This window comes from Nyctereutes procyonoides, unplaced genomic scaffold (assembly GCF_905146905.1).
Source record: "Nyctereutes procyonoides isolate TBG_1078 unplaced genomic scaffold, NYPRO_anot_genome, whole genome shotgun sequence".
Lineage (NCBI taxonomy): Eukaryota > Metazoa > Chordata > Mammalia > Carnivora > Canidae > Nyctereutes > Nyctereutes procyonoides.
The window spans coordinates 17,479,007-17,506,394 of NW_026575037.1; the positions used below are offsets into that span (position 1 = coordinate 17,479,007).

At 38.8% G+C, this 27,388-nt stretch overlaps 1 protein-coding gene across 4 annotated transcripts in view; it reads right to left on the reverse strand.

The window, feature by feature from the left end:
- The window catches only part of RCOR3 (REST corepressor 3), a 53,468-nt gene extending 36,923 nt beyond the window's left edge, over positions 1 to 16,545 (reverse strand). For 2 of the 4 annotated variants that reach the window (XM_055319196.1, XM_055319195.1), the window contains exons 1-7: positions 16,186 to 16,545; positions 15,676 to 15,732; positions 7,618 to 7,695; positions 4,829 to 4,881; positions 2,449 to 2,610; positions 950 to 1,074; positions 107 to 185 (exon numbers count right to left, since the gene is read on the reverse strand). In XM_055319196.1, the coding sequence (XP_055175171.1) occupies positions 107 to 185; positions 950 to 1,074; positions 2,449 to 2,610; positions 4,829 to 4,881; positions 7,618 to 7,695; positions 15,676 to 15,732; positions 16,186 to 16,351 (720 nt within the window). In that variant the 5' untranslated portion in view covers positions 16,352 to 16,545. Of the gene's footprint in view, positions 1 to 106; positions 186 to 949; positions 1,075 to 2,448; positions 2,611 to 4,828; positions 4,882 to 7,063; positions 7,415 to 7,617; positions 7,696 to 15,675; positions 15,733 to 16,182 lie in introns of those variants that run through there. The other 2 variants (XM_055319194.1, XM_055319197.1) reach the window with 2 other exon arrangements.
- Positions 16,546 to 27,388: the final 10,843 nt, after the last annotated feature.

Consider the following 27,388-nt stretch of genomic DNA (forward strand, 5'->3'; position numbering starts at 1 on the left):
TTCCTACACCATTATATAAAAACGTTTTTCTTAACATGAAGTACGATTCATTCTTTTTGGCATGGATTTGTAGAACAATTATAAGCACTCTAATGATCATCATTACCTCTTTCTTGGCTTCTTTTTTTGGATCATAATCACTATCATTTCCATCCATTGGGTGTGTTTCTTCCACATCATCATCACTGGGAAGAAACAAAGATTAGTAAACTTAATTCTCTTCTTTTTATTCTATTCCACAGCTCTTATCAAATTGCAATATACTTTGCTAATAAGTTCACTAAATAAGAGCTGTCCTTGGGAAGATGACCTTCTATAATTTAGATTTCTGTAGCATTTAGAAACAAGTATCTTTTTGGGCATATAGACTCGTGTTAGCAAACATGTCTACTTAAAAAATAGAGACCCAGTAGGGAAGATATTTAGAAACAGTATCATTTGAGAAAGAGAACACATATATTAATTTGATATAATACTTATTATTTCATTTCTCCAGTTGTGAGAATAAAGACAAACACCAGGAAGCAAAATGATTTTATACCACCAGAAAGATACAGCTACAATAATATAGACTTCAGTTATTCAGGTAATTATACTCAGGCAATTATGGAAAGAGCATGTTCTAGAGAATCTGTTCCTTAATGTATTCTAAATATATGTACTGAATATATCAATACTAAAAGGAAGCACTTGCAAGTACAATTAAACATAACTCAAATGTAACTCAATTGCAGTGTTTGCTGGCTATGATTAACTGTTAAAGATTTAAAGAAAGTCCTTACTAGTAAGATTTCTGATCATTCAACTCTTCCTGCCAGAGCCAAAACATGAATGTAAGGTTAAGAAGTATTTACAATGTCTTGTGATATAATTTTTTTTGCCTTAGGAAATGTAAGCAATCCAATACAGTGTCTCTAACAATATAACTATATGAAGGCATCCAACTTACCTGTCACCCTGATTATGTCTATTGGCTAGTTTACGAGCCTGGCGATCCATCAAGCTGGTCCTGGATCGAGTTTTTTTCCAGGAATAGTAATATTTTACAAGGCTAGCAATTGTCTTATCTGGAAGCTTGAAAAAAAGGAGTCATGTTAATATCAGCAAGTTTAATTCGTAAACTTTGATTAATAGAAGAATAATATTTCTGATATTATTCTTTGATACTTAAAGGCATAGATGAAAAAATTTTTTCATGGGTACATTTTGATGAATTATAGAATTAAAAAGTACTGTTACAGGCATAGTAACCCACCACACCTATGTCATTGACATTTCCGAATGAATATTCCTATTTGTTCTGAGAGGGGAAGGGGAGAGAAGAATGTCACAAACATGGTATCAAACACCCAGATGTCCCTAGTACAAGTAGCATTAGATACTTATTTTTCAAGAGTTACTCTTTTCTTCCTACCTCTATAAATTAGAATTTTTAAATTGATACATAATTTACATACCAGAAAATTCACCAAAGTGTACAATTCAGTAGTTTCTAGCATAGTCACTAAATTATGCAACCATCACTATTTAATTCCAGACATTTTCATAACTTCAAAACGAAATATTAGTAGTCATCACCTGGTCTTCCCTTACTCCATCCTCTGGCAACAAGTAATCTACTTTCTATCTCTATGGATTTGTCTATTCTGGACATTTCATATAATTGGGATCATATAGTATGTGACCTTTTATGTCTGGCTTTTGTCACTTAGCATCATGTTTTCAAGAAAAGCTATTCAATTTTTGACAATGAATTTTTTAAATCATTTTGTCTTAAATCCAGGTTTTAAGATGATAAATAATACAATCAGACTTTAGCTACCAAATAAAGTCTCTGGGTATTAAAATGACTAATCATCATGCCCTGATTTGTCATGCTAGCAAACAAGGACACATACTCCCAATCAAAAAGGCTCTCTTCAATTACCGAGAACACTTAGAAATATTTGCAAACATAATCTAATTTTCATCCATTGAGGTTAAAAGATTCTAATACAGCAACTTCTCAGGTTTATTCTTTTGACACAATGCTAAAAATTTAAAAACTAGAAATAGACTGTTTCTCCTTAAAAGCAACAGTGCCTCTGTACAATATTGAAATACAGAGTTTTTAAAAATTGATTTTCATATCCAAAGGAATATAAATTAAAAAATAAAATCCTAATATTAAAAATGAAACGTTTAAAAATAAAATTGAAATTTTGCTTTGTTTTCCTAGAACACATTTAATATATATATACTTAAGTCATAATGAAACATAATCTATTACAATGAAACAGCACATAACTGTCATGCAGTAGTTATCAAAAATAGGATATATGCAAATATATAGGTATTTTAAACATCAAATATTTTAAAAAATTAAATTAGACTGAAAACTTCCTTGTATGTGTTTAATAACAGCGTATCTTTCAGGTATGAATTACAGTAAAACCAAAATTACCATACCATTTGCTGAATCCTGTGAAAGCTCTTCCCATGAAAACTAAAGGCTTGTTCAAACAGGACTTTATCTTCCACTGTCCACTCATCCGGAAAGGGAGTGAAATTAGGGAGATCAGCAAGGGACTTCTCAATGTTATGTTTATGCCAGAACAACATGCCAAGTGCCTTTGAAGAGAAATCATTCCCCTTTGGTTTTAATGGATTTATGTTCCATCACACTTAAGAGAGTTAAACACAAATTAGGTTAAAATCTTAAGCCTATGACTTCAACTGAAAATACACTCACAGTTTAGGGCTTTTAATCAGGGATGCCCAGGTAGTAGACCTCATTTATTTATTTCTTTTACATCAGGGCCTCAGAACAGTGAATGTTCTTATATAGCACATTTGCTGCATAATCTAGGAAAAAGTGAGCTGAGGAGAGTGACTATAATTACTAAAGCAGGTTTGTAGACTCATATCAAGACTGACCCACAATTACTCATTTGTCAGTGTGTAGAGAAAAACATGCTAAAAGAAAAAATATCCAGTAAATATTTGAATGAAACTATCAATCAAAGCACCAAACCAGAATGCTCAGTTGAAACACAGTAGAGAACTATTTAAGTTTTAACCTTTTAGAAGTACATACCATGGGCTGAACAGTTCCAAGGAATACCTCAACTGCAACCTTAATAATATTTACCACATATATTTTTTCAAAGTTTTTTTTTTTTAAGATTTTATTTATTTATTCATGAGTGACACACAGAAAGAGGCAGAGACACAGGCAGAGGGAGAAGCAGACTCCCTATGGGGAGACCGAAGCAGGACTCGACCCCAGGAACCCAACCAGAGCCAAAGACAGAGGCTCAACCACTGAGCCACCCAGACATCCCTCAAAGTTCTTTTTTTTTTTTTTTGAAATTTTTATTTATTTATGATAGTCAGACACACACAGAGAGAGAGAGAGAGAGGCAGAGACACAGGCAGAGGGAGAAGCAGGCTCCATGCACCGGGAGCCTGACGTGGGATTCGATCCTGGGTCTCCAGGATCGCGCCCTGGGCCAAAGGCAGGCGCCAAACCGCTGCGCCACCCAGGGATCCCCAAAGTTCTTTATTATCAGAGTGCACACAAAAAATTATCATGAGGCATATTAATAACTTCAATGACTGTATTACCAAACCACAGGAAAGCTGTTCCACAACTTTCCCTTCTATTGTTAAGTCGTAGGTCTTTATCTTTACTACCAGATACTAAAAATCACATTTCACTTTTAAAAAAGAGACACTTTTAAAAATGATTTTAAAATTAAGTTCTATACTTTAGTAATACTCCTGTAAAATGAGCATGAAAATGAACATATGTGCAGTCACATTTCAAGGGATTAATGTCTCAAACAAATATTAAACAGAAAGTCAGGAATTAAAGGCTTCAAAATTCACAAAAAAGTTAGATATTTTAGATAAGCATCTCAATTTCATAGATATGGCTTTGTATTATTTAACCATGTTACTGACTATAGCTATTTCTTAATAATGCAGATACAGATAATTCACTTATTTTACTACTAACTCTGATAAAAATTGATCTAATCATTAGTTGAAAACAGAGTTAAGATTCTCTATTTCATTTTCATTTTTTCATGTTCTTCATTCCCTCATTACAAGGGATAATGAACCATATGTCCTATTTAGATCTTTCAAAGTTATTAAAAAAAAAGCCCCTCAAAAAAATAAATTTAAAAAATTAAATTTTTAAAAAGCCCTTTCTAAATTATTTCATTCAAAATTGAAAGACTTAAATATTCCTTAAATAAAAAGTTTAACTTCTAGGTCTTTCATTTCCTATTAAAAGATCACAAAGAATTACCTGTACTCAAAAAAAAAAAAAATTTCCCTTGTTTGGTAAGCACTTGCCAGAGTAATCCTGAAGGCTTTCAGATACTTTTATAAGTCAAAGCAGAGTAAGAAACAGAGGTATTGAGAGAAATGTTCAAGCCCTTGAGAAGAACAATGTTTATAAAAGCAAAATCCAGGGATCCCTGGGTGGCGCAGCGGTTTGGCGCCTGCCTTTGGCCCAGGGCGTGATCCTGGAGACCCCGGATCGAATCCCACGTCGGGCTCCCGGTGCATGGAGCCTGCTTCTCCCTCTGCCTATGTCACTGCCTCTCTCTCTCTCTCTCTCTCTCTCTGTGACTATCATAAATAAATAAAAAATTAAAAAAAAAAAAAAAAAAAAAAAAGCAAAATCCATAATTTTGAAAAGTCAGATTCTGCTTTTGTGGTATCTATAAAATTGGTTGAACTGCACTTTCTTAGAATAGAAACAACCAAGAAATGTTCTTTGGATTTGGTAAATAGGGAGGGGCAAACTTTAATATTAAAATGTTTCTCTACATACCTGTTCCACATTGTAGCCATGTTTCTCCTTTGCAATTGCAATATATTCATCCACTGCAATGAAACAATGTTATATAATTAATTATTCTTATTTACTTTGTGTGCTCAAGTCTTTTTTTAAACAGAGCAGAATAAAAACATTATATTCCATGCCTTTTCCAGGGAAAACTTTTCATGAAATGTTACAAAAAAAGACTTTTACTTCAATGAACAGGATCAGAAGCTTCCCTGACTTAAAATTTTACTTAGGATGATTAATCTCTAAGATTCTATAGCACATACTTATTAAATTCAATGATGTTAATTATTTTTGTATACAAAATAGATCAATCTGTATGTAGCCAATAGAACCTAATTACAGTGTAAAATATTAGACAATTTCTTCATTTTTTTTGTTGCAATCTTTATTTGAAGAGACTTAGTTGTTTCAGAGCCCATCTCATACTAAGAGTTGGCTCAAAGCCTTTGCCTTCCCACTCCTGACTGCTGTACAAAGGATGGTTTGTCTATAGTTTTGCCAGCTATATGTAATAACAACATGTTTAAGTATGCTTTGGTAGCCCTAAATTTTCTTAAGCTCTTCCTGCAGCTATACAGAAAGTGTCTAAATATTCCATTTTCATTCATTCTACATATGTAATCAAGTCAATAGAATTACTTGGATAAGCACAGCTTCAATGGTAAAGGTACTAGGTGTTCTAAGGCCTCACTGCTAAGATGTCTACCATTTCAGTCAACAGGCCTGGTTTATGTGAAATACATGTAATCATACTCCTGTTTGAGCCTTTTTTAAGTGTATGTATGTGTGTATATATGATATATAAAATTCTCTTTGAGCATATTTGGAGAAGCAGAGGTTAAGAATTCTGATCCCACTAGTCTACCAGGGCTTGATTCTCAGCCTTATTGCTAGTTTGACTATACACAATTAAAATGACCTTTTTGTACCTTAATTTCCTCACTCTAAAAACAGTACCTTCTTCCTAGGATTAAAGGAGCTAATATATATATCAAGTGTTTGGAATAACACTTGGCACATTTTAGGTACTTTATAGGAGTCTACTATTATTATTAATCAATTTAAGATAATTGAATATATAAAAAATGCTATTATAACAATGTTGCTAGAATAACTATTTTTTATGGATGCTATTATAGTTCCCTAAGACTGTAAACATTTGCAGAAAATCCAAACATTACATTTTGTTTAGAGCTTAAACACACAGCACTTAAGCACAAGACAGGTCTAAATATATGCTGCTTAACAAAAATGTCCTACAGTCCTATAAATAGAAGGCTAAACAATACCAGTCAACCTGTGGTTTCCAATCTTGGCTATGTAGTAAAATCAGTGGGAGATCCTTTAAAAAGTAAGTCTGAGGCACCTGGCTGGCTCCACTGGAAGAGAGTGCAACTCTTGATCTTGGAGTCAAGAGTTTGAGCCCCAAGGAGGGCACAGAGTCAGATGTTTAACCGACTTTATTTATTTAAAAATAAAATCTTTAAAAATAAATTAATTAAAATAAAGTCAGTCCAGACTCCACCCCTAAAGATTCTGATTTAATTGGTTAGAGATAGAGACCAGACATCAGTACAGTTTTTTTAAAAGTTCCCCCACATGATTCCAATGTACAGCCAAGGTTGAAAACCACTACCCGAGATCTTTGGTCTAGTATATTCTACATGGACACCACACAATCAGGATATGATGGCTTTCTGAATTTTGTTTTCTACTTTGTTAAATGCACCACTGTACAAAGCAGTGCTACGAGAGCAAAAGCCAGTGATACCCTGATACTCAGTTTATGAATGAAAACCTTTGCTTGTAATGAGAACTGAACCAGAGAAACCTGATAATCTCCTTCAGGTTTCTCAGTATACAGTCCCAGGCCAAATGTACAATTTTGTGTTTTTTGTTAAGAATGCCTCAAGGGCATGTAATTCTAGATTACCAGCTAGACCTTTTGCTGGTATTCCAAAACTCTCAAACAGGAAGAATTATCAGGTATGCAGCATAATAGTCAATTGTCAATTTTTAGTTCTCTTATTGCATCAATAAATATGCTTAGACTTACTATGCACATTATATATAGGACATCTTTAAGATTTTAGTAAATATTTTTAAAAGACAAGCTTATTTTACAGCTGCAAGAATAGCTGTGCAGTGGTTTTGTTTGTCTGTTTTAACAAATTCAATGATAACTGAATGGAGGGGTGGGAATCTTAGTTTTGTTACCTGCACGTTTCCTATATCTGATGTGCCGCAAAGGATCAGGTCCGCTACATCACATTGAAGTCTAAAGCCACACCATGATTCAAGAAGTGCATGGTCAATGATCCAGAAGGTCTCCGTCCAGAAATGGAGAGCTCAAAGATGACCTGATTGATGGCTGCTGAAGTCAGTTCTTTCCCCTTTCCTCTTTAAAATGGTAATGATAGTGGGCTCTTTGAAGTTTGAAGGCATTTCTTTACAGCTCCATATACTGAGGAAAAGCCTGTGCAGATGTCTACATAGTAACTCCCTCCCCTGCTTGAGGATTTAAGCAGCAATGCCATCAGATCCTAGGTATTTTCAGTCTTCCTGGGCCTGACACAAATTGGAATGATCAACCCACTATCTTTCAAAAGGAAAAACATTCTAATATAACAACCTCCATCAAAAAAACAAAACAAAACAAAGACAAACTGTTTTCTTATGAGAATCTAAGCAACCCAAAACAAATATAAGTTGCATTTTGAATTGGCTGATAGATCCCTACTGACACAAATATTCAATTTCAGAAAACTTACATTTGGCATCTGGGATACTGTGATACGGAGACCACACAAGCATTCCTCCATTGTCTTTATCTGTGTACTTTGTAGCACCTGGGGAAAAAAAATTCACTGCTTTAAATATGATGGATTTTATGTACATTTAAAATAAGTATAAACAAAGCAAGCTTTCTTTCTATTTTAGTACAGTACCTGCAAGAGGACAAAGAAAGTCAGGAAAACACAGAGAAGGAAAACAGATTTACATTAAATATACTACATATTTCATTTATGGAATTGAAGAAAATTTCACAAACACTGAAGTTAACCCCCTTTAAATTTAAAAGAAAAGTTTTCTTAAGTACGTTGTATAGCTCTACTTGACAGGTAATGAACCTGGTTTAACCTTCTAAACATTATTTAGGAGCCATTAAAAGTTCTTTTAAAACTAGAAAATAGTTCAGGTGTTATTTGTTTTGTCTCATATCTTAATGGGCCAAGATTATCATCATTTAAAAATAATTGTATCTGGTTTTTTATGGTTTTTATTTAATTTTACTCCTTGTGAGTCTGTAGGTTATTCCTTCTTAGCATTAATCTCATTTATTACAGTTTAAAAAACTATGCTCTGTGTAAGAGGAAAACAAAGTAAAAAAATGTAAAAGTCAATAATGCTGTTTCTTCTTGATATAATCTGAGTCTACTAATGTAGAAGCATACCATTAGTGTTGCTTATTTCCAATGTTTTCTGACTAAAAAGTCAGAAAAATCAAGCTCTATTAAAACTGCATTAAGGACAGAATGAGTGAAAGCCTGACACAGCTATCTCAGTGCCAAGTACATGCCTGTGGGTTCTGTCTTTTAATTACTTGGTGGTCTTTTTCTGGATTCTTTCTAATTCCTAGGTGCATTCAAGTTAATTAAAACTATCAAGAAATGAAGCATTGTTGCCACCTACTTTAAGACTTGTCTATGAATATGTCATAATTGACTTTTATGAGGTATTGATAGCTACCACCAACTAATGGCAAGAATTCCAAAATTATTCACATATTATCAGAATTCTGAGTTTAAACTGTAACCATTCATAATGTTATAAGATATTTGGAATTAAGAACATTCACTTCCAGGGGTAAAGGAACTACTAGTATAATCCCAATCTAGAGAAGTTACCTATCCAGCAAAAATTTAATATAGTTCAGTCGTTTTTAATTTTTAGAGAATCATTACACTTTACTACTGCATATTCAATCAACAAATTATAGTTACAGAACAATATATTGTTAGTGAAAATATGAAGCTAAAATTGTTTAAAACTTGTAGGTTTTACTTATAAAGAAAAATTAAGGATGGAGAAATGAGAAAACAACACCAAAGTATCACAAAAACCGTAATAACAAAATGAATCTAACAGCAAGACCTACTACATTTTTTGTAACTTTAATAAAAGAGGACAAAAATAAAAGCTGAGAATTTAAGAAAATGCAAATTAGAAGTACATTATCTAAAATTAATATTCAGGGCGGCCGGGGTGGCTCAGCGGTTTAGTGCAGCCTTCAGCCCAGGGCGTGATCCTGGGGACCTGGGGACGAGTCCCAGTCAGGCTTCCTGCATGGAGCCTGCTTCTGCTTCTCCCTGCCTGTGTCTCTGCCCCTCTCTCTCTCTCTGTTTCTCTCATGAATAAGTAAAATCTTTAAAAAAATTTAATATTCAATGAAAACAAATGTCAAGTTCTTAAAAAACTTCAAAAATAAGATATATATTAAATTTCTAATCACATAAAATACAAACACAAAAGCAAAATTGGCAGCCACTCAATGGAAATAAAATACACAAGCTATCCAAGTTGGTCAGAAGTCTTTATCTACTGCTATTTCTAGTGAGTATTCTAAACTTCAATGCTTCAACATGGACTAATTCTTTTTCAAGATGGATTATAACAATAAGATAATTTAAATCCTACTTAATAGAATGAGGAATGCAACAAAGAAAGGTTTCCATTAACTCCCAAGTCTTAAGAGCCTATCATGCCTAATATTTAAACATATTTCCTGCATCTGATTTCTGCATTACAGAAAATCTTAATTAAAATACCTTTACAAAATGTCTCTTCTTAGACAGGCATGAACTATTTTTTTGTATTTTACCCCACGAAGAATAACAGTTAAGTTTCCCAAAAAATTCTTAGGACTATAATTAAGGGACTCATCTGATAAAAACTGACACCCAAGCTGTGAGGACTAACAGCTCTTCTAATGTGGGGGTGGGGGTGGGGTAACGGAGAGTAATCACGTCTGGTAGCAGAGAATGCCTAATTAGACATTTCACAATGTTCTTTTCCTAATCTTGAGCTAAACTCCACCATTTTCAATCATGTATGTGTCAACTAGGCCCAAGAGATGACTGATGTTCACAGGAAATGAGATATTTTAATATAATGGTTAAGAGTGTAACCATTACAGAGCCAGACTCTAAATCTGAATCCAAACTGCGATTTCCTAGCTTTGTCATCTTAAGGAAATTGACCTATGCTGTCTGTGCCTCAGTTTAGTTCTTTAAAAACACAGATGATGAGGGGGTGCCTGGGTGGCTCAGTTAAGCGGCTGACTATGGATTTCAGCTCAGATCACAATCTCAGGGTCCTGGGATTGAGCTCCTCCCTCCCTCAGCCCCCCTGTCTGGCTTCCCACTCAGTGGGGAGTCTGCTTGAGGATTTTTCTCTGTTCCTTTATCCCTTCCTGCTTTTTGTGCTCTAAAATAAATATTTTTTAAAAGGGATGAGAGTACCTACTTCACAGAATCAAAAATTATATGAATGTATGAAAAGTACCTGGCATAGAGTAAGCATTACCTAAGACATTATTCTTGCTAGTATATGCTCATTGAAAGCAGTTATCTTTATTCTGAAAAGCTTGTCACTTTATCAAATAATAACACAAATGAATAAAACCTCATGGGTCTCTAACACAAACAGCTGGTGCCTTCTTTCATCAACCCCTTGAAAATGAGACTAGATAGCTAAAATGACTTTTTGTTTTTCTAACAACTCAGATCTGACTCCTTTCCTATAAAGTAAGAGAAAGTACCTTGTATTATTAAAAACAATGTACCTCTTAGGATGCTTTGCATCCAATGAAGTCTTATCCTTTCCATTATAAAAGTTGAAGAAAAATATTTAAAGGGCAGAATCTCAATGTTTATTTTGCTTTTATGTGTAACAATATTTAACACTGTATCTCAAAACTATCTGATACACAGAAGTAACACTGAAAATCAAGCTTGCTTCACCAACAAAATAACAAGTCTTAGAAATATCCTATCTTCTGGACTGGGCTCAGTGGTTGAGCATCTGCCTTTGGCTGAGTTGGTGATCCTAGGGTCCTGGAATCGAGTCCTGCATCAGGCTCCCAACAGGGAGCATGCTTCTCCCTCTGCCTATGTCTCTGCCTCTCCCTCTGTGTCTCTCATGAATAAATAAAATCTTTTTAAAAAAATTCTATCTTCTAAATAGGTTAAAAAACCAAACCAAAACCTAGATAGCAAGCTACTATCATTTTAAAAGACTACATAGTAGCATGACAGTTCTGAAAACAAATTAAACAATTTTTAAAAGCATGAAACACTTAAAAGTTTAATCCTTTTGAAATCTTTTAGATATCCTTAACTGCAGATGGTAAAGTTCATTTATGAGACTAACTGGGGGAAAACCAACAACTAAAAAACAAAAGTATAATTTTGATAAGCTAGGATTTTACTCCAATAGCAAATTTCAAAATAAGGACAAAAATAAAAATCTATTTCTTCTTAGATTTAAGACATTTAGAATAAGGATTTTGATGGAAATCATGGGATGAATATTTTACATAAAGAACTTAAGTACTGAGAATATTAAGACACGCAAAACATTTTTAAAAATTCTATTTATGAACTAGGTTCTCACATATTTAATTCACTACCTTCAAACTGGGATAAGTAAATGACTTTTCAAGGGATACGTAAGCATAAGTTTTATAGTAATCAATTTTTAGAACTTTAGCTTCCCTATGTGCTCTTTCCCAAGACAATCTGCCTGCAAACTCACCACATTCTAAGCAATATGCTCATTCTACCTCTGATCTTCTTTACAAATGTCCTTCTCTCACCGCCCCCCCCCAAAAAAAAGGCACCTTTCTCACCTCATCCCACATTTGACAGAGTACATTGCACAAAATTTTAAGACCTCCACAGTGCCAAACAAAGAGTGTCAGCAAGGCTCTCCTTTACTCAAGGCACCATAGCTATTAGAATTTCAATCAATTATATATTAATTGTAATAACTCAAACCAGAAGAGACTTAACACTTAGAACCTTATGTTCACAAGAATACATAATACAGTGATAGAGAAATTGAATAAGTCATCAATAAAGTACTTTCAAGCACAAAACTACAAAAGTCTGTGGGGGGGGAATGCATGGAATGATTTCAAAAATAAAAAGGAAAAATGTTAACTTTCAGACTATTTGCCTATTTAGACTTTTTTTTAAAACAGATACTATCATATTACTCTAGTATTTGTATTTAACTGAATGCATTTAAAATAAGGATATAATGGCTATATTTCAAAATGTTAATATTTTCAATAAACTGGAGATTATATTTTTCAACTATATAAACACAGCAACAAGTGATAGATGTCAGAAATATGCGAGAAAATATTTTTTTGAAAATTCTTTTATGGATACACAAAACATTTTGAAGACCATTGCTTTATAGACATTATTTTTCACCAAATCTTATGATACAGTTAGCATCTCCCTCTCACAAATGAGAAAACAAAGGCATGGATACATCAGGTAGTTCATCAAGGTCACTATGCCACATTAGCTAAAAGGCATATGGGAAGAGGTGAAACTCTTAATCTCCACAGGAAACTGCTCCTCCTTGATACACAGTCAGGAGGCAATAAATAAAAGTTTGGAAGCGAAAAATCTGAAAAAAAAAAAAAGGCACCTAAGAAAATAATCAAATCCAGTTAGTAAATTTTTATAGAGGCATTCTTAGCAATGATGTTAACATACACTGTTCCTAAACTTTTATTCAGTAATTCTAATTTAAATCACAATTCTTCTCACATTTTCTAAAATACTCATTTTAGTATGTCATTCTGTGTTTTCTATCATCACCATCAACTCCTCCAATAAAAATATCCAACACACACACACACACACATCCTCTTTAATTTTCCTATATTTTGATCATAATAATCTTGGTATCTAAGGAATTTTTCTCCCAAATAACTTGGTTATAGGTAAATAATCTCCATGAAGGTAGACTGAATGGTTTATGAGACTAAAGAGAATGGTATGACAAAGAGAAAAGGAGAGGAACTGATTATTTCTTAATTTCTATCATTAATTAATAAATCTCTTTTCCTTTTATCTTTTCTAAGGAAATATGTTTTTCACCAAGTTATACTGGATTAATGTGAAGTAGAAACTTCACACCACAGCACAACACTTAGAATAAAATAGACCAGTGGCACTATATTGAAAGGCATAGAGGTTCAAGATCTACCTTTTAAAAGTGTGTTAACAACTGATAATCTACATTTGCTTGACAAGATTTGCTTACAATGGCCACAGAAAAGCCCTAGGCTTAAGTGATAACTGGTTTTAGTTGTGTCCTTGGGTTCAGTATTCTGCATACTATTAAGCAAAAAATTTATAGATGAATTTTTAAAATGTGACATATACCCTTAACCTGATGAAGAGTATCAATTATCATGAGTAAAAATATTGAAAATATGACTTTAAAAAAATTCAGTGATTTTTTTTTCCTACAAATATTCTGTTTAGGCTTAAAATAATAATTTAAAAATGATGATCAAGTAACTGGATAACCCAAATAGTGGCCATGTAAAACTACCCGAAGTGGTCTGCATTTTTAATGATTATTTTTCAAATTTTGAAATTTATTCCAGTATTTAGTCTATCATGAAGTGAAAACCAAAAAACCCAAACCAAACCAAAACCAAAAAAGTGATCTAGACTAAGGCCATATATTTGTTCCAGCAAAAAGTCTGTTTTTTTAGACCCAAGACCTCCTAATCAACCTGTGCATACTTGTCTATGAAATATAAACCTACCTAATGGAGCATAAAGATAAATGTTTATTAACTTAGGAAATAGCTCTGGCTATTGGATTATAATTTGTAAATCAATTTATCATTTACCAAAAAAAAAAAAAAAAGCAGAGTATCCCAAATCAGAAAGGTAAAAATGTATGCAGGGTTGTTCCTTCTAATCAGGAAATTTAATCTTTACTGAATAACTGCCATATGCCCAGTCATGTATTCCTGACAAGAATTCCATGAAGCATTTTTTATTTCCATTTTACAGCTAAGGAAATTAAGGATCAGGGAAGGCCGCGAACTTGGTTCAGAGCACAAAAATAAAAGAGCTAGGAACTGAATTCAGTCTATCTCAAGTCAAAGTATGTCAAATGTCAAGCTGATTCCCGAAGCAGCACGATAATGTGAAGAGTGTTACTCCCCTACTAGCTACTACAACAAAATTAGTTTCATAAGATCATTTAAAATTATTCGAAGCCCACCAGTAGTACATACACTGGATAGCTTTTGAATAAAATGTATTAACAGCTATGCCCTTTGGAAGGCAACCCACATCTAGTGAGCACCCTCACCATTGCTTTTACCTACTGAAAATAGGCTGCACGGACGATCCTATTAACACTCATTATTTTACCCTCCCCCTTGGGACAGGAGGGGCTGCCACCTAACCCCCCCCCACCTTTTTTTTTTTTTTTTGCATTGCCTTAATGGGCAGGGGATGAATGATGATAGCCATCTATACCCCATAATGAAGGAAAGAAGCTATCCCTCCCCGCCAAAAAAAAAAAAAAAAAAAATACAAGCAAGCCCTATCAAGAACTAATACAGAATTCAAAAGTACGATACAATGTTATTACATGAGTTGGCAATGGGCAGAAAAACTGACCAACTGTAAGGAGGCAGGAGGGGAGAGAAGAGAAAAAAGAAAAGGGAAAAAAAAAAAAAAAAAAAAAAAAAAGCTCCTTCAAAGTCAGTCCAAAGCCTGAACTGAAGAAGGGTCTGGGGTGGGGAGAAGGAAACACGCTCCACTCCGGGAGGCTCCTGCAAGGGCGCCTCCATATGCGGAACTCTCGCCCAATCCCCGTCCAGGCTGAAATCCCGTGACCGCCAGAGAGCCTGTTTGGAGAAAAGTAGACAGGGAGCCCGCAAGCTGGGTTGGCAGAGGACGCTGGAACCTGGCTGCTCGGGGAGAAAATGTCTCCTTGGCAGCTGCAGCCACTGTCCTGCGGTCTGACTTCCCAGGGCTGGCTGCAGGGCGAGGTGCGCCTCGGGCTTCTCCCCACCCCCTTCCCCCATCCCTTTCTCTCCGCGGCTCCTGCACTCCGCAGAGCTGCCGCGGCCAGGGCTACACCACCTAGCTAAAAAGAAAGAGAAAAGAAAACCCCGTGGACGCGCGGGTCGGGCAGGGCAGGGCAGGGCAGGGCAGGGCAGGGCTCGCCTCGGCTGGGGCCGATGACAGCAGCCCCGGCATCCGCCGCCCTTGCGGAGCGCGGCCCTCCGCTCCCGGGGGTCGGTGCTGTGCGGTTGACATTCGCAGGGTTCTCGTACACGCAGCCCGCACGCCCTCTCCTGCAGCCTCGGCCCAGCAGCCGCTCCTTCCCCAGCCTCGGACCCCCCGAATCCGCCGAGGGCCGCCTCCCTCTGCTCCTCCCCGACCTCGCCCGGGGCTCCTGGGGGCAGAAAGGCGATGCCACCGGCGGGCAAGTGGCCTCCAAAAGGAACCATGTTAACCTTGCGATGCACACATCTGCCCACACGCCCTGTGTCACAGCCCTGCCAAGCCTGACAGCCTCCCCGCCAGATGCCTGCCCATCCCAGCCCCGCATCCCCTCCCAACCGCACCCCCGGACCCCTACACCTCGGCCGCCCCTCTACCCCTTCCACCCTAAATCATTCCCAGAAAGGGGGGTGGGGGGTGGGGGGGGAGGTGGGGGGGGGAGGTGGGTTGGAGAGACAGGATTTTTGCTTAAGCAAATATATCTACCTGGATCAAATTCAGGGATCCGAGCTTGGTATTCAGCTCCGACTCTCATCCCAACATCTGCAAAGCAATGCCAAAAAAGAAAAAAAAAAGAAGAAAGAAAAAAGAAAGAAAGAAAAAGAAAAGAGAAGAAAAAAAAAAAGAGTAGGGAGGGGGAAAAAAAAAGAAAAAGGAAGAGACACTTAATAAAATATAAAAATTGCTGGAGGGAGGAAAGAAGCGGCGGGTGGATGGGAAGATATTAACTCCGGGCACTCCGGGAGATGGCAGCGGATGGGGGCGGGGAGCAGGGGGGGCGGAGGGAGGGCGGAGGATTGGCGGAGGGCGGAGGGCGGAGGGCGGAGGGACGGGGGTCGCGGGGGGTGCTGCTGCACTGCACCGGGAGTTCGAGGCTACCGCAGCGCCCGGGCTCCGAGGGGAGGGAGGGCGGGAGCGCGGCGAGGGGAGGGGGCTGGGGGAGGGGAGGAGGGAGGGGGGCAGGCGGGCTGGCGGGGAGGAGTTCGAGGCTACCACCGTGCTCGTCGTCGCTGCTGCAGCCGCTCTCGGGCTCCGAGTAGTGCAGCCCGCCGTTGGTGGACGAGGCGCCGCCGCCGCCGCCGCCCGCCGGGCTCTTGGCGCTGCCGTTGGCCGATCGGTTCTTCCCCAGTAACTCGGGCCCTTTCTCCATCATGCCGGGCATGGTAGAAGAGGGGAGGGGGAGAGGCGAGGGGAAGCGGTAGGCGTCAGGGTGAAGGGGGAGATGGCTTACGAGTGCGGGCGGGCGGGAGAGGAGCAGGAGGAGGAGGAGGAGGAGGAGGAGGAGGAGGAGGAGGAGGCGGCGGCGGCGGCGGAGGAGGAGGAGGAGGAGGAGGGTGTTAATATGGAGCCGCCATAACCGCCCCGGTCCGGCGGTAGCGCAGTCGCCTCACAACAACCCGCCCCGGCCCCGCCTCTCCTCTCCCCTCCCCTCCCCTCCCCTCCTCCCTCCGCCCGCCCCGCGCGGTCCCGGGCGCCCCTGTCGGCCGCGCCGCGCTCTACGCCGCCGCCGGTATCACTCCGCCCCGCAGGGAGGTTCCGGCCGCCGGGCGGGGAGGGGCGCGCGGGGGGGGGGGCGCAGGGGGGAGGGGGGAGGGGCGGGGAAGCCCCGCTCGCCGGCAGCCCGGGCAACCCCGACCGAGCTCCGAAGATCGCCGCGGAGGCGCCGCCGCCGCTCCGGCCGGCTTCCTAGGGGGCGCTCGGGCGCAGGCGAGCTCGGCGGCCCGGGGACTCTTTGCCCGCTCTGGGCGGAAGGAACGCGCCCAGCCCGGGAAAGGGCCGGCGCGGCCCGAGGCGCGGAGTCCGGGCGGGGGCTGCGGGTCGCGGCGGGTCGCGGCGGGTCGCGGCGGGTCGCGGCCGCCACCCTGCCCCGCGGGGAGCCTGCGGCCGCCCGGCTGCCCCGTCTCCGTCTCGCGGCTCCCCCGCCGGCGTCGAGCGGGTGTGGCGGCCGTGCCCGCCGAGCAGCCGGGGGCTGGAGCGGGGCGCCCGCAGGGCTCGGGGCCCCCGAGTGGCAGACGTCTGGCCGCTGCGCTCCGGGTTTCTGAACCCCGGAGCTGGGCCCCGACCCCCTAGAGGCACTGAGGCCGCCGAGGTGATTTCCAGGGCTGAGCGGTGCAGCTGTATTTTGCTAAAAGCTGGTTTGTTTCATTAAAAAAAAAAAAATGAAAAAAAAATTTAAAAAAGACACCTTTCCCGTTTTCTCACCTTTGCTTTATTTGTATCCATCTTTTTCGCTTTGACTGTCTCATTAGGAAGTGGGTGCTGCTCGTGGTGAAATTAAACTACCACCGAGGCCTTGTCCAAGGCGGGGGTGCTTGCTTACTCAGCCCGCGCTGACCCGTGGTCAGGGCTTGGAGCCGAGCTGTAGGGAGGGCGGGGTCCCCGCGCAGAGGTGAGGCGCGAGCTGCAGCCTGGCAGGGTTTCCAGCCTGGCAGGCTGTGTGCTCTGTAATGCTTTTCCGAATTGCATTAGGCAGAAGGGGTAGGAACTGCATATTTTGTTCACCAGATTTGAGGGTGTTTGCTATGTGCCAGCCTGCCTGGCATTGGGAGCTATTTATGATTTTCTTTTTTCTTTTCTTTTCTTTTTTTTTTTTTTTTTAAGTACTTCTTGTTTTGGCTCTGCAGTTAAGAATTGAGGACTTCTGGTGAACATATAGTATGCAAGATGTATGCAAAGCAGTATTTGTGGTCCGTAGGTCAGGTACTCTCCAAACACTTAAAGATTGTCCTGTATGAATTCTATTAACAGGTCAATGCAGAATGGATCAAAGCAGAAAATAAGCCTGTCTGGCCAAAGCAAGACTCGACTGAAAGCAGTAACAAACCTAAAGCAGGAATGTCTCAATCAGGAATTGAGCCAAAAAAAAAAAAAAAAAAAAAAAAGCCTGGGAAGTAAATATCTGGCAGGATCCCTGTTTAAAGGGGAAAGTCTTCCGAGCAGGTACAAAACCTATTTTGTTCTGACCGTGGATGTAATTTGATCTATCAGAGCTTGATATGATTCCATTAAATCATACAAGTAAAAACCTCTTACTCTTTAGCTTCTCTCAGCAAATACAGTTTTGAATATTATTTTAATTCCCCTACAGTTTTTCTACAGTGAGAAAGTGTCCTGGCCAAGTGAAATGAATAGCCATTTCCTATAACAGATACATTTTTCATTGTAAATTAATACATTGATATTTTCGTTTTTATACACGAGCTCCTAATGAACGTGATTCAGCATCTCTGGCCCTGTAATGCAAAGGCCAGACCCTGAACTAAGTGAATTCACAAAAGATAAATGTTGCTCTGAGGCCTCCTGGCCAGCATGCTTTCTAACTCCCCAACTTTGCCATACCCTCCAGCCTCTTCTACTGAAAGGAATTTCTGTGTGTAGATCAAGGATTAAAACATTGTGAAGATTTGGGGACTTCTGTAACTTATTTCTAATTATTAGTAAAACCCTTAAAGAGGATTCACACTTTTCTTTGAGTACAACAAAGAGGACAAAACAAGGGAGAATACATTCCACTCTTGGGAGAAGAGCCTCATAGATTGGGGGACTTTTCTTTCTGTTTTGCCCCAGAAGAAAAGGAAAACACCTGGAGCTGGCCTGGCTCTGAAGAATAATCATAGGCCTTAAGATGATTTCCTAACAGTTAATAAGAACAGTATAAAAAAAGGAAAAACCTAAAAAAAAAAAAAAAAAAAACCACTTAGGGATATCTGTAAGGAGTTAGAGGAAGAGAATCTAGCCAAGGAAGAAGGGTTTAAGAAAGTTAATAAATAATGGCCAGTGATGCAGAATCATGAGAAGGGTTTAAGAAAAGGCCTCTGGATTTGTTACTTAGAATAGTGTTTGTTATTTTGTTTAACTGTTTTTATACTGTATTATTATTATTATTATTTTACTATTTCCATTGTAGTTTAAATTTGGAATAGATGATACATTATAAAATCAAAAGATAAAAGGAAATGCTTTACTATTGTACTGGACATCCCAGCAACAAAAAGGCAAGGAGGGCAGCCCCGGTGGCTCAGCGGTTTAGCGCCTGCCTTCAGCCCAGGGCGTGATCCTGGAGACCCAGAATGGAGTCCCACGTCAGGCTCCCTGCATGGAGCCTGCTTCTCCCTCTGCCTGTGTCTCTGCCTCTCTTTCTCTCTGTGTCTCTCATGAATAAATAAATAAAATCTTAAAAAAAAAAAAGGCAAGGAAAAAATGTATAAGGATTGGAAAGAAATACATGAATCTGTTTTTTTGGAGAAAGCATGATCGTCTGTATATAAATTATAATCTATAAACCTTCAGTATTCATAATGAATTTAGCAAGCTGCTGGATACAGTCAGTACGTAAAGATCAATTATATTTTGAAAAACTAGCACTAAACAATTAGAAAATGAATTTTTTAAAATGATAAATATGAATGTGTCGAAAATTTCAAATACCTCGTATATTAGCTTTCTACAATAGCTATGACAGATTACCATAAACTCAGTGGCTTAAAACAAACTCCTGTCTTACTTCTGGAGATCGCAAGTCTGAAATCAAGGGGTCAGCAGGGCTGCACTCCCTCCAGAGGCTTTACAGAGAATCTATTCCCTCCCTTTTTTTTTTCTTTTTAAAATTTTATTTATTTATTCATGAGACACACAGAAAGAGAGGCAGAGACACAGGCAGAGGGAGAAGCAGGCTCCATGCAGGGAGCCCGACATGGGACTCCATCCCGGGTCTCCAGGATCAGGCCCTGGGCTGAAGGCCGCGCTAACCCGTGGAGCCACCAGGGCTGCCCTGTTCCCTCCCTTTTCTAGTTTTCTGGTGTCTGCTAGCATTCCTTGGTTTGAAGCCACATCATCACCCCAACCTCTGCCTCCACCTTCACATTGTCATCTCCTCTCTATATCATGAATTTTCCTCTTCCTCTCTATATAAAGACACTGATAGCATTAGGATCCATTTGGATAATCTAGGATTATCTCCTTGTCTCAAGAGCCTTAATCACATTTGCAAAGATACATCTTCCAAATAGGGTAACAGTTATAGGTTCCAGGAATTAGGACCTGTTATTTTGAGGGGACCATCTAACACATGGCACCTAGGAATAAATCTTAATGAAAGGTGTATAAGAACTCTATATTATATACATGTATATATATATATACACACATATGTATATAAATACATAATATACTTATATATATTTGGTTGAGAGAAATTAGAGAAGACCCAAATAACTGGTCAGATACAGTATGCTTATGGATTGGAAGACTCAATATTGTAAAAAATGTCAGTCTCCCCAGTTGATCAGTAGGTTTAGTCTAATCCCTGTTAGAATCCCAGCAGATTCCCAAACTGATATTTATATGGAAATTCAGAAGATGATAAGAGAATGGTTTAGTTCAATTGGTATTTTACTTTTTTAAAGATTTTATTTATTTATTCATGAGAACCACAGAGAGAGGCAGAGACATAGGCAGAGGAAGAAGCAGGCTCCCTGCAGGGAGCCCTATGCAAGACTCAGTAATACAGAGACACGGATCACACCCTGAGCCAAAGGCAGACCCTGCACCACGGAGCCACCCAGGTGTCCTGTGTTCTGTTGGTATTTTAGATGAAAATTGAATGTGGCTAAGAAATCATTTTGAATTAGTTAAGAAATTATGAGGTTTATATTATGGGACCGGTAACAGGAATACAACTGGGGACAGATGCAAATATTTAGGAGGTAAGATTAGCAAAATTTGGGGATTGGTTGAATATGGGAAAGAAAGGAGAATGGAGGAGTCTAAGCTGATGCCAGGATTTTGGCTTGAGTGGGTGGATTATGTCAACAACAGAGTTGGTGAATACTGAAGGGTTTTCAATTTGAGGGACAAGGAGAATAAATTAATTTCCATACATGTTGGGTTCTCAATAGGGAAATATCCAGCATACAGTTGGATATATAATCAAGATCAAGAGCACAGAGAGGGTGGGACACCTGGGTGGCTCAATGGTTAAGTGCCTGCCTCAGGGCATGATCTTAGAGTCCCAGGATCAAGTCCCAGATGGGGCTCCCTGCAAGGAGCTTGCTTCTCCCTCTATGTCTCTGCCTCTCTCTCCCTCTCTGTGTCGCTTATGAATAAATAAATAAAATCTTAAAAAAATAATAATAAAGTTTAAAAATAAAAAAACAGTGCAGAGAGGAATTTGTTACCAATTGACCATAGCTAAAGTCATGAGACCTAAGTAGATCACTCAAGAAGAGGATGTAAAATGAGAAGTATAATGAGCTGAGAATGAAAAGCAGATGAGCACCAACATTGAAGGGCCACACAGAGAAAATAAATCCATAAAAGAGACTGAGCATAAATAGGAAAGAACTAAGGAGAGTGTAACTTCCTGAAGTCAAAAGTGTAGAGAGATCTAAGAGAAAGAGGGTTACCAGGACAGCAGAGAAGTCAGTAAATTAAAGATAAGGCTACGGTATGTATGATGCTTTGGCAAGTAAGAGAACATGAATGATCTTGGAAAGACCAGTGTTCTGTTAAAAAAAAAAAAAAAAGATTTTATTTATATGAGAGAGCACACAAGCGCCGGGGTGGGGGGGGTGGGGAATGGCAGAGGGAGACAGAGAAGCAGACATGCCCTCTCCCCCCTTGCTGAGCAGGAAGCCCAATTCAGGACTTGATCCCAGGACTCTGGGATCATGACCTGAGCCAAAGACAGATGCTTAACTGAGCCACCCAGGCACCCAGAAAGACCTGTGTTACTGGGATCATGGGCCAAAAAACAAATTGCAGTCGGTTGAGAAGTGAAGTCCTTTAAGGAAATGGGAACAATATGAACCTACTCCAGAAAAGTACTCCATGGATTAAAAAAAAAAAAAAAAAGCCAAAAATGGAACTAAGTGTCTTAGAGTAGCTATAGGGTTAGAGGCAAGACTATGTGTATATGTAATATTTCAAAAGTTGAAGTACCAAGTGTGGTTATATCTCCCTTATTTTCAGATGGATACATACAGCTGGAACTTGATGTTACGGAAAAGAGATTAAAAGTTATTTAGGTCTGTGTATATAGTAGATGTTTAATGAACATTTGTTGAATTGAACAAAACCAACATCCAGGCCATCGCAGAATGTATGAATCTCCTTTCTAACATACACACATAAATAACTATAGCTGCCTACACATGCTAAGAATATATCTGACAGAGTATATAAGAAACTGTTTACTGCTGGGGAGAGGGGGGTGTCACCATCTGAGATGAAAGGTGGATTTTATCTCTTACGTATTACATTCCCAATTGGCCTCTTTTGCCATGTGAATGTATTACTGTTTTGAGGAAGTAAACATTTAAATCAACAGACAAAACACAGATAAGTATAATTTTAAAAATAATGTAAAAGTTCCACTTACTCGAAGTTGAGAAGTAGAACAGAAGAAGAAAGGTGGAAAAGGTAGGGGTATTATCCTTGTTTTCCAAAAGAAAAAAAAAATGTAAGTAGGGCAATAATTCACCAACTACACTAGGTACACAGGAGGATCAACAAATGTCCTAATTTATTCATATTATCCAGGCTCATATAGTTTTCTTTATGACAACACGTTTGCTAAAAATTTATTGATTTGCTTTTTGATTCTCCTTCATTATCACTTTAGAAGTGCCTGTCCCAGTAGTTTAACTCCAAAACAGTCAGTTGATGCTGTGTGTTGTGCCCCAGATTGCGAATCTGAGAAACCACCAAGGAGCCGACACCAATGCAAACACACGAGAGTTTATTTACAAGCTCGAGCTTGGGTCCAAGTGCACCCGACACAGCGGAGCAGGGACTTGGACCCCGAGACTAAGAGGGGTAGCAGCTTTATAGGGGCCAGTGGCCAATGGGATACACAGAAAGTTGCACAGTAATGTCGGTCCACACGCAGGTGGCCAATCGAATTACACCTTACCCTATAGTATCCATTTGAGCTGGCCTATTACTTTGGTCAGAATTGGCTCGCAGTTTTGGCGGGGACAAAGCAGGGTTACACTGTTATGAGCCGATTTCCGATTAGGGTGTGCCCAGCGTCTTGACTAGGGTGGGGCAGCGCCTTAAGCAATAAAATAAGCAGGTTATGTGGGGGTCATACAGGAGGTGGCAGGTGTAGCACAAAATGGAGTTAGTCCTGCTCTGCTTGTCCAGAGATAGGGGATTTTTGTTAAATTTCCTGGGTCCCACACTGTGCAGCATTGAGCCCCGTCTAGTGGGAAGAACCCAAACATGTTTACAACAGGGAGGAGCTCCATGTTTTTGTTTGTTTGTCTTTTTTTTTTTTTTTTTTAGAACCACTGATCCCTAAGGTGGGGTGGGGGTGGGATTATATAATCTTAAGAGCTAAAGGACTTTTAGAGGTCTGGCAGTGACCTCCCCCCTCCCCCAATAGTTACCATTTCTGAAGCTTGTCATATAACCCCCATTTAAACAGATCTAGAGATAGGAGACAGCAACACAAAGTAGATCATGTTATTTTTTAAGACGTTTAAATCTAAAAAAAAAAAAAAAAAAACAAAGTTTAAATCTTAGAAAATCTCCTTTTTCTTTTTTTCTTTTTTTTGTACCCAAAGTTCAACTACATCTAAAAGAAACACCAAATAACTGTCTAAAACAAAAAGAAAATTGACTTTTCATGTAAAAGTTATCCAGAGGTAGGTAGTCCTGGACTGAAAAGGACAACTACGATGAAAGCGTCAGCGATCCAGGCTCCTTTTATCTCAGTTCTCCACTGTTCCTAGAGTGTCACTTTTGCCCTTGTGATCCAAGATGGCGGTGAGAGTTCCAGTCATCATGACCACACCCCAGGATAGAGGAAGAAAGGCCGAAGGGCACACCCTTTCTCTTTAAGATTTTCTAGAAATATTGCAAACCATTTATACTGATAGATCAATGTTCAGAACTTAGTTGCATGGCCCACTAACTTCAGAGGAAGCTGAGAAATGTCAAAGTGCTCCATTAAAAATCAAGGTTCCATTGCTAAGGAATGAGTGCTGAAAGGCAGCTAGCAAGCTCTGTCACACTGGTCCTTTAAATATTTGAAAAGAACAGGGGCAAGGGGCACCGGGTGGCTAAGCATCTGACTTCAGCTCAGGTCCTGACCCCAGGATCCTGAGGTCAAGCCCCACCTGGAGCCCCAGGTCTAGCCCCTCCCCTCCTAAGCTAATGAATATAAATGTATTGTCATTTAATTTTACCTGGTTTATTTTAGCTTATCTGAACCTTTTGAGAACTTCTTGAATTCCAGCTTTCCTACTTAGCATATGACTTGGCTGTGGGCTTTTGCACCTCTGATAAGAAGAATTCCTCTTCCAGAACAGAAACCGTGTCTTAATGTATATTCTCAGCATTGGGTACAACCCCTTTGCATGGTAGATTCTCAATATTTGTTTAGTGAATGAATTCTGCAGTTAGAAGCAAAGGACATTTTCTTGAAGAGTTGTCTTTTTTTGTTGGGTGTGGTTTTTTGTTTTTGTTTTTGTTTTTGTTTTTTTTTAATTCTGGAATTGTTTATGAAAGCAGATTATAAAACACCCTGTCTTTTAAAATAATATAGACCTTTAGTGTCTGGGAGAGTTATGTTTTAACATATATCCTGACTTTTAAAAGGGGGGATGGTGATTTAAGCAGTTTTCTAAATTTCTAGATCATACAAATATGATTCTGTGTTGATTTACTTGGGCAAATTTTTAAAAAGGAAAAGACTAGACAGTAACAGGTTTAAAGATTACATCTTAACTCTGCCCTTATACATTAATATCCTTTCTAACTCACTTCCCTCAGTTTCACAAATTACAAAATAGAATTCATAAATCAAAATTTTATTTTAGTTGAAAAGGCATTTAAAGAACATATTCATTAAAATCAGTCTAGGATCCAAATTCTGAGGTAATCTGAAGATTTGGGGATAAGATTAGATATATAAACTTCTGAAACAGAAACAAACTAACATTAAATCTGTTTGTGGAAATAATCCTAGAAAGCAACTTGAAAATATTTACAAAGAAATACTGCTCGTGCAATTAAGGGCTCCTAATATTCTTGCAAATGCTTGCAGTCTGGAGATAGTAATCAAAATATAATGTGTAGAATGATCTATAAACTTCGCACTTACACATTAATGACACACATATATATTCCCCAGTCACTGACATATTGTAAATATTTGGATATTAATTATTATTAAATGCATAGGTTAGAAATAAAGAACTTTTTCCAGGAAGAGACCAAGGAGATGGCACCCCAAATCTATACATTAGTCCTTCACTTAGAATAAATTATTCCTTGAGATAACAATACAAAGAAACAGGTTTCCTGAAGAAACTATTTACTGGATATATACAGAATTTTTTAAAAAGTAACTGTTACCACCTGTACTATGTTTTGTTCCCCTTTCCCTCTGGCTACAGGGTCTCTTAGCTACATCTCGATCTAATTTAATTAGTGTTGGTTATAAGAATAATGTGTTTCTATTTAGCATGGACAAAATTTTTGGCTCTTGGGGCTTGCAAGTGGGTATAGGGCCCTTATGGCTTATTAAGCTTCTCTCTGTCTCTCTCTCATATGCTCATACACACATCTCATTTCTCATCTCTCAGCTCTGTTTTCTCTGGGTTTACCTTCATTATTACTGCAAGAAGCTACACCTAGAGAGAAGCTTCCTTTAAACCTTATTAAAGCTAAAATAAATAAATAAATAAAAAATAAACCTTATTAAATAACAAGGAATGAAGGAGAAACCTGGTGTTTTACTAGACCAGTGGCTTTTCAAAGCTTTTCTAACCTGATAAAGTACGCATTATATTGTCATATACGATATGTCATATATTTATATACATAAATGTGTATCAGTCAGCTATTTCTGCATAATAACAACCAGAACATCTCAGGGGCATACAAAACTAAGCATTTATTTTTTTAAATTTTTTAAAAAGATTTTATTTATTTATTCATGAGAGACACACACACACAGAGGCAGAGACACAGGCAGAGGGAGAAGCAGTCCCCATGCAGGGAGCCCAACATGGGACTTGATCCCAGGTCTCCAGGATCACACCCTGGGCCGAAGGTGGCGCCAAACCGCTGAGCCACCCGGGCTGCCCAGAGCATTTATTTTCACTTACTGGTGGAAAAAGTCAGCTGATCTATGCTGAATCCCCCTGGGTTTCATGGCTGATCTTGGCAGGGCTAGCTTATGTGTCTGGATAGGTTGGTGGTTAGCTGACATAGGCGTCATTTAACTCAGGAGAGGGGCCTTTTTGTCCTATTAGATTTTCAACTGACTGGACAAGGTCCACCCACATTAGAAAGAGAGCAATCTGAGTAACTCACCTAGGATTTAAATGTTAACTTCATCCAAAAACACCTTCAAAGAAACACTCAAAATAATATTTGACCAAATATCTGGATACCCTATGGATTAATCAAGTTGATACATAAAATTAACCATCACAGCCTCTTTATGCTTTGCTTTCCTAGAATAGTAGTCATCCCCAATCTACCTCTCCTTCCCCACCGACCCCCCAGGAAGAAATGCATTGTAACACTCTTATTTCTGGAAGATAGGCCATATTTGTCTTGTAGTTTTGTGAACAACCAGTCCGCCACTGAATACCCCCTTTGGGGTTTAATTCCTCATAGTACTGTTGTATACAAAAGTCTTATGTAATTGTATATATATTTTTTCTACAAACACACATAAAGCTATTTCAAATCCCTGTGGAAAAGAATGGGATATAAATATACATACATTGTTTTTACCAACCTAAAGTTTTACATATTTAATTTTCTTATGAAGTGAAAGCTATCTTTTAAGGTCTGAAGTTGTTGGATTTTCAGAATAACACAGTCATATCTTTTTCTTTTTCTTCCCATTTTATTAATAAACCAGAAAAGGCTGCCCTCGTTCTTAAGTTTTTTTTTTTTTCCACAATTTCTCAGTTTGAAGGGGCAAAGAAGTTGCAGACTATATGAGATGAATCCAGAGGCTTTAAAATTCATTCTAACATTTACGCATCATAATTTTGAGATTATTTGGAAAACAAAGATGCATAATACATAGTCTGTGGCTTTAAGGGGCTCATAACCATTTGAGAGAAAAAGATACTTATCAAAAACAATTCTGGAGTTTAGAAGTTCTCTTTGTCTAATAACATGCTCCATGATTCTCCATTTTACAGATGGAGAAATAGATGCAAAAATCTAT